General features: G+C 41.3%; 1 protein-coding gene across 1 annotated transcript; it reads right to left on the reverse strand.

Moving 5' to 3' along the window:
• Positions 1-5,633: 5,633 nt before the first annotated feature.
• Positions 5,634-8,771, reverse strand: LOC147637924 (putative fucosyltransferase 7). The gene is made up of 2 exons (XM_086799769.1): positions 8,129-8,771; positions 5,634-7,524 (listed from the first exon to the last, which is right to left on the reverse strand). The coding sequence occupies exons 1-2, from the start codon at positions 8,421-8,423 to the stop codon at positions 6,014-6,016; spliced, it is 1,806 nt and encodes a 601-aa protein (XP_086655895.1). The 5' UTR covers positions 8,424-8,771; the 3' UTR covers positions 5,634-6,013.
• Positions 8,772-14,929: the final 6,158 nt, after the last annotated feature.

A 14,929-nucleotide genomic window follows, 5' to 3' on the forward strand; every position in this document is an offset into this window, starting at 1 on the left:
TATTGGTGACATGGATGATGACTGGAAACCCGGACCTGCTAGCGTGGCATTAGTGAATATCTCGTTTGAGATATGTCGCTTTAGGCTCGAGAGGCACGAGTCGTGTTTTAATTCATGGCGATATCACGATCGAGGTACTCCACCCAAGATGCGTGGATGTCCCAATTTTGGAGAGAGTGAACGAAAGTGAGTACCCTCATCTTGCAACCGCCCATTTGTATTAAAAAAACATATATTTCTATTAAGAAAACATACATTACTTGAGCACTCTCCATAGCTAGGAAAGTCATGCATTATCCACATTAAAATTCCCTTAATGTGTGCTTGATGTGTATTTCGAGGCTTTCTCATGTCATAAATGGGGATTCCATCCCATAAAACTTGAAGTTCATCCACAAGTGGTCGTAAGAACACATCCATATTCTTAGCCTTGTACTTGCCAGGGACCAACAAGGCCAATAGAAGATGTCCTTTTTTGATTGATAGAGCCAATGAGGAATATTATAATTTACCAAAACTACTGGCCATGTACTCCAAGATGTAGAGCGCAACCTAAATGGATTCACTCCATCCATAGCAAGACCCAAATGCAAATTACATGGTTCTCTCTTAAATTCCCACCATAGATCCTCTATATGATTCCAAGCAGCACAATTAGCAGGAATGTGTAATACACCATTCGTGGAACGGTTATTTGAATGCCCTGTCATTAGCTCAAAAATAGACTTACACGAACATGTGTTGGAATGCGAGGGATTATTGGAAAGTGTCTTAGTGTTTTCATTGGGGTAGTTGCTCCTTGTAGATCTTGTCACTATCTATCTGAACCACACTTGGGACACTTATCTAGTTCTTCATATTCATTTCGAAACAAGATGCAATCATTGGGACATGAATGGATGTAATTGTAGTCCATTCCTAATCTCCGTAATATGTTTTTAGCCTCGTCTCTTGAAGATGGCATCTTATTTCTCTCTGGTAAAATAGTCTCTTTTAATAGCCTACAAAGACATTGAACATCATGGTAAGAACAAAACATTGTTTCAAATTACTTAGATAGGAGTACAAAATACATACTTGAACAATTCAGTAACACTTTTATCAGTCCACCCATAAATGGATTGTAGATTCAATAATGCAAGGCAGGTTTTTAGCTTTGATATTCGGGATCGATCATACAATGGAGTGCCGGCCTCTGCTTTCAATGCTTCTTCAATTGGGTCAGGCTGTCCACCGTTGTCTTCAAATAGAGCGTTGCTCATTTCATCCATTTCTAGTGCATTATGTGCATATTGCGGTTCTTCTTCTATGTTGGCATCTGCGTCACTTCCCTCATTATCTTGTTGATCTAATATGTCAACATATTCATCAAGATGGGGTATATTTGTAGATGGTGTTGTTCTAGTGCGCCTTCAAGTGGTAGGCCGTAAGATGTTGTACTCCATATCATTACCAAAGTCCTCTAAAAATAAAATTGAGTCTTAAGCACGCACGCACACACACACACACACACACACACACACACACACAAACAAACACACACACACACACATGTACGTACACACACGCACATGCATAAATATACATAAACACGCACAAAAACACACATATTTATGAAAAACTCCACTATGAGTTATGTCTCTCCACTATTTGATATATGAGCGTTGGATTAAATCGTCCATGATCTCGAACATGTCGCAGTGTCATTCGTCGCTCCCTTCTCAATATCCACTTGCATTCATTACAAGGGTAAAGGATTCTTTGAGAAAGATAGGCATCACGCCCAACCCGACCCTCTTTGCTAGATGATGAGGATGTGGGCATGATGAATTTTTGAAGAGTGAGTGTGAAAGGGCCAAAGGTAGAGAGAGAGAGAGAGAGAGAGAGAGAGAGAGAGAGAGAGAGAGAGATTTGATGTTCAAAGTGTGCATTTTCACTTCAAATGTCATGTCATTATGTAACCGACTTGTACCAAGTTGGTTACATTATTATTATGCAAAATTGTCGGGCATCGGTATTAGGGTTGGTATATGACTCAGTATTTACGTTGTATTCAGGTCAGTAATATCGACTCTAATACCAGTACCATTATTGACTCTACTTACAGACATTACTGAGGCAAATACCGACTCTGATATACTAACCCAAATACCGACTCTGGAAAATTTTAAAAAACCCGTGAAAATATAACGTGTGTGGTATAGTGAGTTTTGTATTATTTTGGAGGTGTGTGGTAAGCCACCCTTCTCCTCCTCCCCCACCCCCCCTTCTCTCTCTCTCTCTCTCTCTCTCTCTCTCTCTCCACTCCCTTTCTCTTTGTCTTTCCCTCTCCTTCTCTCTCTCTCTCTCCAACCTTCTCTACCTTCTCTTTGTTTTTCATTATAGGTATTGATGTTTTTGTCTATATGTCCTTGTTTTTTTGTTTTGCAGGGTTGGTGTTCTTTTCTGTTTCCACTAACCAAAGGTAAGTCTCTCTCCCTCTCTACCTCTCTCTCCACTCTAATCTATTTTTGGTTTTGCTAATCTGTTTTTGTGTATGGTTTTGTAGGTTTTGGTTTTCTACCACTCCCTCTCCAAAGGTAAGCCTCTTTTTCTCCCGCTCCCTCTCATTCCACTCTCCAAAGGTAAGCCTCTTTTTCTACTTTCCTTGGCATCTCAGTCTTCTCTACTGCTCTATCCACTCTAGCTTTTCGTGGCTATTGTTTTATAGGTTTTGCTAAGCTTTTTATGGCTATGGTTTTATAGGTTTTTGCTTCCTCTCTCTCTCCACTCTTCAAGGTATGCTCTAAACCCTCTCTCTTGCTCTTATTTTTTTTCAAGTTTCTTATTTTTTGGGCATAGCCATAGCTATAGCCATAGATGCCCATGGCCGAGACATAGAGGCATGGCTCTATGCATGGATTCATGACTATGGCCATGGGTATGCATGCATGCCCATGTCTCTATGCATGCATAGAGCCTAAGATGCATGCATGCCCATGGCTCTATGCATGCCCATAGAGCCTAAGAATGGAGTGATGACTATGGCCATGGGCATGCATGCATGCCCATGGCTCTATGCATGCATAGAGAAATCATGCATGCATATGGCTCTATGCATGTATAGAGCCTAAGATGCATGGATAGAGGCATATGCATGCATGTATGCATGCATTATTGCTCTGTGCATGCATAGAGCCATGTGCATGCATATGCATGCATTATTGCTCTGTGCATGCATAGAGCCATGTGCATGCATATGCATGCATTATTGCTCTGTGCATGCATAGAGCCATATGCATGCATACATGCTCTATGCATGCATAGAGCCTAAGAATGGAGGCATGGATGCCCATGTCTCTATGCATGCATGCCCATGACTCTATGCTTGCCCCCATGGCTCTATGCATGCCCATAGAGCCTAATCATGTGTCTAAGGCACAAGCATTCCTACTAATCATGTGTCTAAGGCACAAGCATTCCTACTAATCATGTGTGGTTTTGTCTAGATCATATGGTTGTCCCTCTCACTGAACGAGGAGTATCGGGCATTTATGGCCCACACATGACTCCTGAGCAATAGCATATAGTAGCTTCTGAGCTCGGAGTCTCTCTTTCCACATCCACTTCACGAGCTTCAGCCTCCAGGTCTTTAGCGTCCATCTCTTCCTCACGATGGAGAGGTTATCATATCAACTTAGCTTACACCTAACTACCACATCATGGGGAGCACAAAGGGCCACCTAGACCAAACATGGTTCTTCACACAAGCCATTTGCATAGCCACACTCTAGCCCATTCAATAAGTATTTATGTGCCTTTAAGTACTCGTTGTTGTTGTATGTTATGCTATGCTTTCTTAACATATAGCCTCCTAATTCTAGATCATCCATTGAAGCTCCCTTCATATGAGCACATGGGTGTGTGGGGCTTAGCCATCTATTATATCACATTAGTAACATCTTATTGTTCTCAAGATCGTTCACCGTCTTTGTTATTGCACTTTGATTTTAAGTTTGCATTGTCAAAGCCTTTTTACTTCTTGTGACTATTACATGTTGTATCCTCTTACAACACCACTTATACATGTGTGTGCTTTGAACATTGAGCCTCTTCATATGGCTGCAAGTGGGTGCTCTATGGTCTCACGATCCCTTTCCTTCATAAAAGCACAAAACAATACATTTTCTAGACTTCCTTCATGATCTCAACATGCATGAGTTCAAAATACAATCTCTCATTTTCCCTTTTTTCCGTGACACAATGCCCTTTGTCCATTCTTATAGATGCCGAAGTGATGCACTCTTCAAGGTTTCTCTAATCTTAGTGCACAAACGAGCACGTTTAATAAGGGTTTAACTCCACGCTACACATCTACCCTTCCTCATGTTCAATGCTCTTGATCTCTAAGTTCTCAAACACAAGAACATGAACATGCCACATGTCTGTGCTTTATAAGGTTGTGTGGCCTAACCCATTGTCTCACATACCAAGCTCCTTAGGGGGAACTTAACATTGCTAGAATCAGTACACAATGTGATGTTTCTTTTGTTGGGGCTAGGGATAATCCTTCACAAGAACATAATAAAAATAACCCTTCAAAAGAAAGGCATGATTTAGAGAGAAAAAAAATAGTAGTATCCTCTTTATAAAGAAATACAAGGATGAAGTAAGCCGTGGGATCATCAAAATTTAGGGCTAAACCTAGAGCTTTACTTTATAGGTTACTATCATATTTGACATTTCATCCGCCATTCACAGTAGAAATTCACGTTAGAACTTAGATCTGATTGATGCAAGCGGAGATGGGCCATGGTTCAATTCCAACTGTGCAGTGTGCGCCCATGACCTGTCACCAAGCGACAGAGAGTTTCACTGCAGCGGCAGTGTTGCTTGCACGATGCGCTTGTCTTTGCTCTTGCATGAGCAGACAAAACCTTTGGATTCTAACTTTAGCGTCATATATTTAATAAGGACAGCTCCGTGACAGCTAGTTTGCAACGCTACGTGTAAATATATGGGTTTAAACAAACAAAATATCATAATCTCCGTTTGAATTTAAATGAGGCGTGCGTTCATATGTGCACATCGCCTTTAAGCCAGAGGCCAATCTTGTGACGCCGATTGCGTCTGTCAACTTGGTGCTTGATTCATGCCTAGTTTTCATACCTACTGCCGGCGTAAATTTCTAATCCCGTAATTAGCGATGCGTAAACCACGTGCAGTTTGCTGAAAAATCATGTGGTTAAATACTTCACGACATTGGTTTCTGTAATTAACCAGCTTATTATTTAAAATTCCAGCAATCGAAGGCATATACGTTATTATTTAGCAGTATTCAAGGGCCCAGATTAGTCCATCTTAGACCAATGGGGAGAGGTAGCTGGTCAAAGAATGCTGAGTATTTTATTTTGCTCGACCTGGACTCCGCCGTAAATTAAAATACAATCAATTCGTGGTTGTTGATGAGGTTGAGCTGGCTTAATGGGGCCATTAGACTCTTAGAGACACAAAGCTTCTTTTTACGTGTGAATTGTTCGAAGGTGAACTTATCAATGCACAAAAGAAATGGTCTCCAATCCATGGTTTTGGCACATCGCTTACGGTCTAATTCCACTTAATCCTCTTTGAGCTTTGCATAACTAACCGCAAGATTTAATCACACCACCTGGATCTATATGTTTACCACTTTCAAAAATTTGGCAGCTTCACATGAATTCTCCTTACAGTCGCAACAAAACTGTCTTGACTAAACTTATATACAAATAATTCTTAACCAACTACTAATCACCTTAACTGCCTTTACAAAACATTGGGTCAACATAATCTCATGACTTAACCCATCTAAATCAGTACCCACATTGCTCTTTGGATCCCCAATCTTCTGGATTACACCACCACAATAGTTCCCTGACAACACCTAGGATTGATAATCTCACTGGTTCAGTTGCTTTCTGCAAATCAAACTTTGACCGCGTCATGATCGGTTCCAAGTGTCATGGATAGTCCAACGTGACTGTATTTTGACAGGCATTTAAGTGCTTTCTATGCCGAGGCCAGGGTTGAAGCTGCAGTACTTCACTTCTGGCACCATGGCCCCGGGGTCGAAAATGCTCGAGCGAGGGGGATCGAGATCGCATGGCTGGTTTCTGGGGTACACAATAAAACAAGGGCCTCCAGCGTTGGTTCTCCCACATGCTGGCTCATTCACCTTGTCTTGCCCGTAGTTGTTGAAAAGCAAGGGTGCCATGCCTGCCAACCCACTGGCGGTACTGCCAAATGTGGAGAAAGGGGTTGTGACCATGTCATGCATGAAGCTGAGCAGCCACATGTCTATAACGGCCGTCTCATCGTGGGCAGCATCCCCGGTCTTTTGCCACCCTTCATTGGAGGCTGTAAGCACACTCACATCAGACCCATCCTCATTGGGGTGATTTGCGTACTGCAAGGCCAAATTGTCCCGGTATTCGGCCCTGAGGGATGCAACAAGCACAGATATGTCCGGATGCATTTGCTTCTGATCATGCTCCATAGACATGTTTTTTATATTCGGTGCAGCAGCAGTTTTTTTATCTTCTAGAGGCTTAGGTAGCAGCTTTTGTTCAATTGCACATCTCAAGATTTGCCTGCTGATAGAAGGGTTATAGTCCCCTTTCCAAGACCGGGCTTGGATGCCGATTTGTTTACCCACTCCATCCATGTGGGATTTATAAAACTCTGAGATCCGCGCCCATATTCGATTCTCAGGATTGAGCAGGTACCTTGAAGCATGCATGAAGACATCACGGTGGGGGAACCAATCATTGAGCTTCTGTCGAAACTCGGGGACGAAGTAGAAGGCAGGGAGAGTGTATTCATGGCTATGGTAGAAGATCCAGTTGACGCCGGAGAAGAGCTTCTGGGCAGTGGGGCAAAAGAATTGGTGGTCCCGTCTGGCGTCGCAGCATACGATATACACTTGGAGGTGCTTGGGGGCGTGGGAGATGATGGAAGGGAGGTCAGCGGCGGCTATGGTGGTGCAAGACTTGTTACGCCGTATTGTCTCGAGGGTTTCATCAAGGTAGGTGACTACGCGCTTGGCGGTGGTGCGGAGGCGCGGCTCGGGGAAGTCCGCAGGGAGGACCCAGCTGGAGAGGGGGAAGGGGTTGCACATGTACCGCTCGATGTGGGAGTCGGTGGCAATAAGCATGGCTCTATTGGTGAGTAGAGAGTAGATGAATGCACACACCAGAGAGAGAAGCTGGTTCCCCATGCCATCCATGGCCTTCCAGACCAGGTACTTACAGCCCTCAGGGGCATCTCCTTGTATCCCTAGTGCTGTCATATTGTATCCTCTGGTGCACCTCTCATGGTAAGTCTCGTAGTCCCGTAACACTGATAGGAACTTCGGCGGCGGGAAATGCTTAGGCCCTGTGTTCTTCCGGAAACAATGCTGCTGATATTTGCTCTGGCATGTATTCCTCATATTCGAATCTGGTAGGAATATGTGGTAATGCTGCCCCTCCACCACCAGCTTCTCCCCTTTCAACCCCAAGTCAGTGCAATCTGATCATTACCAACACATGGATCAGTACAAGCTGCTTGCCCAAAACCTGACCTTTTTATTTTAAAGCAAAATCAAACATGGAATGCAATACGAATCGGATTGCCTACACGGTGGTGTACAGCTGCTCATTACCTACAAGATGTGGCCGCTGCCCACAAAAGCTAATGAGCCTGTTCGTATGATTTCTAAACCATCAAAGTGGAGCCACTAATTGAATATCGGCGCAATTAATCAAACGGAGATATACCATTCACATGAGTCATTGTTCCATCCAATTCTAATGCATGTTCAGTTGAAAACGTGAAACTAGATTATTGATCCCTTGCCTACCTCCAGCCGACAATCGTATAGTAGACTGGATTCTCTCTCTCTCTCTCTCTCTCTCTCTCTCTCACACACACACACACACACACACACACAGCACAGCACAGCAGCACGCTCACCTATCTGCCGCCAATACCACAATCAATTTATAACCCATTATCCCTCAATGAGAGATCGAATTGCCGAGTCGATCTGCCATCACAATCTTCCCCTTGCACTAATCTCGCGTATCAGAAAACGAAAGAGTTGATTGTTTACGCAAAGAGAGAGCTGACTTACTGAATGTAGGGCTGCGCACAAAACCCATATCCTTGAGGCCCCGCTCGATTTCCGCATCCGGCACAGTGAGATTGATCTGGTACAAGAGCAGGAAAAGCAGCAGGAAAGCAACTGCAGCCACTCCGGCATAAGAGGTCCATGTTTTCCCCCTCACACTCAGATTGAGGGCCGGCCAGGGCTTGATATTATTATCAATATCATCGCCTGATCTGAAATAAGTAGGAAGCAGAGAGAAGCCCCGGAGTCCTCTGAACCAGTTACGCCATGACATTTGCCAGTTAGTAGCCACTGTCATGGCGGGGTGTTCAAAGAAAGAAAGATCAACGTGTTAATGAAGATCTAAGAAAGCTGAATTAAGGTCGTAAAGCACTGACAAGAAGAGCCGTGTTTTCAAGGTAAGAAGCTCACTCTCTGACAACAAATGGGAGCTGCAGAAAGCGTTTTGAGCTTCTAATGAGTACGAAAAAAAAGAAAGAAAAGCTGTCTATCTCTCTCTCTCTCTGGCTCGCTCGCTCGCTCAACAGCAAGGAGGGACTTAAGCGTATGTTGCAGGTAAAAGTTTCGAGAAAACGGGCGGCGAAGACGAAGCCCCCGGCCGGCTTCCGTCATCCATGTTGACAAATCAAAAGACAAAAGAAAAGTTAATAACTTCATAATACTAATATATATATATATATATGTAACTGCTATGGATCTACCCACGTGCATGGTGATATTTTGGGGATGTCGCAATGGAATTGCGAGAGAGAAGAGCCACGTCCAATTTCTACCCGAGGAGGAAAGTGGAGTATCAACGTCTCGAGAGAAGTAGCAAATTGGCACTGTCTCTCCTCAACAGTCGTCTATTTCTTTTTCTTTGGTTCCCAAAAATAGGGCCCAGTCACAACATGACAGGCCAACCAGCCTTCGACCTTTAGCGGATCAGCTCACGGTTTCATCTCCCTTTTGTTAGAAAATTCGCCCCCAGAAGCTTTTTCGAGAGAGATTGTAATTTTGATCAACCATTCGCTTTCTATATTTATTCAAATTAATTATTTCTTGGAAATTTCTATAGAGGCTCTTTTATGGAATTTCTTACAATTGAACCGAACCATCTTAAAGGTGAGCAAAAGGTGATATTAAGATATCATTTAATCTCCCAACCTCATACACCAGGTGAGCAAATGGTGATTTTCAACCAAAAAGACCAACCAAACATATTTCTCATATTAGAAAAGCTACCACCCCACTAGTCCTATATATTTATTCGAATTAATTATTTCTTGGAAATTTCTAAATAGGCTCTTTTCCTTCTCCCATCAACTTGAACTGGATTTTCTTACAATTGAACCGGGATGAAGTAAACCCCCTCGCCATCTTAAATTAAGAGGCCCAATTCACACATTCTTGGAAATACAAGTCACTAGTTCATCATGCATGCTTAGAAGGTTTTTTTTAAAACTCTTTTTTTTTTTGAGAGAGAGGAAGGGTATTGAAATTGTATGCCATCACTTTCCACCACCGTAGAAGTGGGTCAATTTGATCCTAACACCTTCACCTGGGTACTACCGATGTCAAAGCACCAGTCCTCTTTTGTGCTAGAAGATGAAAGGTGGAATTTAATATGTAGTCTACTTAACATGGATTTGTAAAGCCATAGAGTTTGTGGATATGAGCTTGTAATTGGGTGAAGGACTAGATTCAAAGTTTTTTTTTGGAATTATATATATATATATATATAACTATTGTTTCCAATTTAAAAAATAAGATATCATTTAATCTCCTAACCTCATATGCAAGGTGAGCAAAAGGTGATATTAAGATATCATTGAATCTCCCAACGCCATGCACAAGGTGAGCAAAAGATAATTTTCAACCACCAAAAGGATCAACCAAATATATTTCTCATATTAGAAAAGCTACCACCCCACTAGTCCTAGACTTACAAGACAAATGAATCTCTAGTAGAATCTATAGAGTATATTTGCACTAAAACTAGCATGATTTGGGCATTTTTTTAAAGGTACATGGCATCCTCGAGGCACTCTATATATATAGCATGATTTGGATTTAGATACACCCCCTTTTTGTAAATTCATAGTTGATAAAAGTACCCTTGATCTTATGTATGGATTTTTCTAATTTTTGTAAATTCATAGTTGATAAAAGTACCCTTGATCTTATGTATGTATTTTTCTAATTTTTAAAATAAAAAAACCTTTGTATATGGTTTTGTTGATAAAAACACCCCTTCTATATATTTTTAGCTAATAAAAGGGTTAAAGCATGGATAGTGTTGAAAATCTTAATACATGGAATCGATCATGGTGTTGTGCAACATAGATTAAGCATAAACTAAGGTGGGTTAAACCACACCAAGAACTCCATGACTAGAGAGAGAGAAATGAAATGATATATTAAGTCTTCAGAAGGCCAAAATGACCAATTGAGAGAGAGAGAGAGAGTAGCACACTCAACACACAATCTCTATTGCATATGATATGAACCATAAAAATGAAAGGCTTCTAATATAGATAGCCATTGAACCAATCTCCTTTACACATCATCATGCCATGTGGCAATCTCTATCTCACATCTTCTTGTGTGACTCTCATAAATCATATCCCACATAATATCTCATCTCATCCATAAGGAGTGTTCCTACACAAACATAAACTCACACATCAAAATCCATTGCAATTTTACATTGCACATTTCAACACCCCTCCTCAATGTAAAATTGGGTGTTCACAATCTCTCCAAACATTTTTGACCAACTCACCTCTCACCCCCAACAATTTGGCATTGCCAATCTCAACACTCCCTCTTAATGCAAATTGGAGTGTTCAACGAGTGTGTGTGTGTGTGCGCCTAGTCAACTTAGACACCTCAAGTCCGTTTCGAGCACCAAGTTGCTCGCGCGGAACCACCCAAGTTCTTTTAGGACATCCATGTGTCTGGGAAAAGGAACCAACCCTAAAAATTACAACGCCCATGTGTGCACAACTCAACGCACACCACAATTACATCCTTTTCGAGAACCTACGGGCGCGGGCATGGGACCCTCATAAAATTTGACTGAGAGAAAATACAAGGAGTTTATCTACAACCATCTCTATATATCTTAGGAGGTGGAAGGAAACTTCTCCGTAATCTTCTGCTGCATAACCGGCTTGGTGAAATACAAGGAGTTTATCTATATATCTTAGGAGGTGGAAGGAAACTTCTCCGTAATCTTCTGCTGCATAACCGGCTTGGTGAAATAGATTAATCCAAATGTAGGGAAGAGATAAATTGAAGAAATAAAGAAACCCCCCGCCCAAAAATGAGTAAATACTCACATAAGATGAAGAGTGGACTAAGGACCAAAGGAAATACTAAAAAAATAAGTTTTTGACACCTCAGAGTGGGAATTCCCCCTCATGAAGGAGGCGCCTATTTCACATGTGTGGAGGAGTTTTAAACTAAAAAATAATGAGATATTTCATCTCTCCTCTCTCCTAATTCAAGTCTAGTTCCAAAAAGTAAGCTGAACTGACCCAAAAATGGTCAAAAATTGACCAAACTGATCTTTATATCAAAATTAGAGTTCTCTTTAATTCTATGTTTAATTTCCATGAATAATTGATAAATGAATAAGTAAATACTATGAGAGAGAAATTTCTATCGTTTCATATTCACTCGGATGGTAATGAGAAAATTCAAAAAATCTATAGAAGTTGGAATTTCAGATAAATGATTAATTTGTTCCTCATAGAAATTCGTGATTAGTTTAGAAATCAGTTAAGTGAATATTCAATGAATGAAATTCATTAAAATAGTAATTGAAATATCACCCCCTTTTTGAGAAAGATAGTTCAGGAAGAACCTTCAGACTCGAAACCTTAATCAGACTATGACCAAGACCAAACTCTTTCGTCAATTTCAAGGAAAGACGATGTGACCAGTTCAAGAAAATACACTCAAATCACCCACCAAATCTAAAACTAAGTTGAGACCCTTTGAATTGATCTGAGGATCAAGGTTACAGAATTCGAGGAGTTTTTTTTTGACATTCAGTATTACGTGTATGGAGTTTTGGGGATACGGATTTAAGATATACTCATTGTATTCAAAAGAAAATCAAAACTAAAAACTTGCATAGAAACCATGTTTTCTTAAAGGACTGTCTTACGCTAGAATGCTAGAGGGAGCATTTGGTATATGTGTTTTTCTAAGGGAAGTTCGGTTGCAACAGCTGGCGGGGGAGTGTTCAAAAAGGACAGCTCACGCGACAAAGCCTACCCAGGTCTTGTTGACCAGCCTCGGTACGGTTAAAATGGTACGCTTCCGGTACAATGGACAAGGGCCAACAAAGCGGTCCCTATGTGAAGTGCCAGGACGCCTAAGGAGGATTCTGGAGGGTTCTGACCAGACGATGCACGGGCTCGCGGTGCCGAGGACACCCATGCGTATGTCGAGGAAGATATTGTATGATGGACCAATGTTTATTGTAATTTGGTACTGGATCTCGTTTTGTTAACCAGCAGGTCTCAATGGAGAGTCCAGAGTGATATTGTTTTTGTTAAGGAACAAGGATTGGATGGAAATTTTAAGTTATAACATCTGTAATCAATAACTGTTTGTCAATGGATTATTTTATAAGTTAAAGTTTAAAGAGGAGTGTGTGCGTATCTGTATTCGAAAGCAAAAGTTAAGAAAGGCATTCAATTATGGGGGTGGGTGAGTAATTGTCTGGTTCTACCAATTCTAGTGGTTGGGCGGTGGCTAACCCATGGGCCGGATGGGGTTAGACTAGAATCGGTAGAGTTTTAATAATGTATTTGAATAATAGGAATACGCTTAGAACTCGAGTAGTTAAATAAAAGTCTAAAGACTTCTCAAATGAATAGATCAACGGCTGTGCTTGATTCAATTAGGAAAAAAGCGTTGATTTCTTCAAGTTAAGTCTGTAATAGTTTTCCTTCTATTTGGTTTAATCAGATGAAGGTTAGTTTAGTCTCTTGACCCCGTTAGAAAATTCGTTTAAGAAATTCAAAAAGGTGGAACCGTCCCCGTTTTTTGGGCAAGGGAAATTTTTCGAGTTTTGGTTTCGGAATGACCACCAGATTAGTCTCATGCCTGGACATTCGAGGGCGAGGCCCCGAGTGGGAAACCCTACCCTGCGCAAGAGGAAGCTACTTTCGCTGCTATCTACCGGGAATCCGGTGCGCGGAAGGGGCAGTGGGATCTCGCAACAACTGGTATCGGAGCCTTGTTGTAAACTTATGAAACAGCAGCAGAAATTGCTTAAATTTTTAAAGTAAATCTGGGAAATAATGTTTTCAGTTGCTAAGATTATGTTTGAAATGAATTCATAAATTGAAAACTCATAAATTGAATTGGATTTTTAGATGGATACCCCAAATCTGTCTAGCATTCCTGGACTTTTTGAGAGTCAGGATATGATCGCCTTTGCCTTCGAACATCTCATCAACTCTGCTACAACCCGAGAAAGCAGGTGAGGCTCGCTCGTCACTTTGAGGATCTATACTTCCCTGATCCTGTAGAGCGATGTCAGCACATGTGGTTCTCTGGAGGGCGATGTATTAACGTCAATACTAATCAGATTTAAAGACTCAGGCAAAATATCTCTCTAGCCATGATCTTGATAAGGCTAGGAGTTGTTCATTATGTCCAACTCTTTAATCATTCGCCCCAGAATTTTAGAAATTACTATTGAATTTTTAGACTTCTGAGTTGCTTTATTCCTAGATTCTGAAGTAGAATTACAGCACCCTTATCAGTGATGGATCGTGTATATCATAGCATGTCTCCATTGCAGTATCGCCTTTGTATGCGTACGCGATTGAGGCAGTGACTTTTGGAGCCGCCGAGATGCTCTATGTATATATCAAAAACTTTTGATAATAAATGACGTTTTGCAAAAGATTCCAAATTGTTTTAGTGGTTGTGAATATTGGTTAATAAAATTATTAGAGTGAATCTTGTTTTTATGAATTATGATGGAATAATTATTGTTTAAGAAATAAATCTCAAAAATTAAATAGTCATAAATCTGATGACGAAGTTAAGTTGACAAAAATCTCGTTTTGTCAGAATCATGAGATGCGCGGCCTGTGCTAGGCAACCAGATCCTCTTACCGATGATGAAGAGTTAGATCAGGACATTCGTAAAGCCCTACACCGACCCAACCTGGTCCATCAAGGGTGAAGGGGAACAATTAGGTGAAGCAGTGGAAAAGTGGATTGAGGCAATGGAAGAGTACTTCATTGTAACCGGTTACAATGAGAGGAGCAAGATAGCTCTCGCCAGATTGAGGCAATGGAAGAGTACTTTGATATAACCGGTTACAATGAGAGGAGCAAGATAGCTCTCGCCAGATTAAAGATTGTAGAAAAGGCCAGGGTCGCATGGAGGAACCATTGCGAGACAAACCTTCTCGACAGAAATACCCATACCTGGTCAGATCTTAAAGCATACCTCAGGAAGAGGTTTTGTCCTCCAGGCTTCCTGGAAACCAAAATAAATGAATTCTTGGAATTGAAACAGGATAGCCGAACAATTGAAGAGTACCATCAGGTATTTGCCCTTCTCCTCAAATATTCTCCACTTTTGGATGAAGATTAGCTGATGGCCAGATTCATTCGAGGAATGAATGAGCCATTGGATACTTTAGTGAAAAATGCCAAACCAGTCTCAATGGCGGAAGCTATCAGAATGGCAAAGGACTTTGCTAGGGCATTTGTTTTCAAAGTCCCGCCAAAGCCTGTACCCTCAAACTTTAAAAGGTTCCAAACCCCGTGAAGTGCTTCAAACTT

Source organism: Cibotium barometz, chromosome 6 (assembly GCF_041138505.1).
Source record: "Cibotium barometz isolate CiBa-2024 chromosome 6, ASM4113850v1, whole genome shotgun sequence".
NCBI lineage: Eukaryota > Viridiplantae > Streptophyta > Polypodiopsida > Cyatheales > Cibotiaceae > Cibotium > Cibotium barometz.

Bases quoted from the DNA above. Each gene is read 5' to 3' on its own strand.
- LOC147637924 (XM_086799769.1), bottom strand. From the start codon at position 8,423: ATGACAGTGGCTACTAACTGGCAAATGTCATGGCGTAACTGGTTCAGA. The intron at 7,525-8,128 runs GTAAGTCAGCTC...GGTAATGATCAG, and splicing joins TGTGCGCAGCCCTACATTCA to ATTGCACTGACTTGGGGTTG.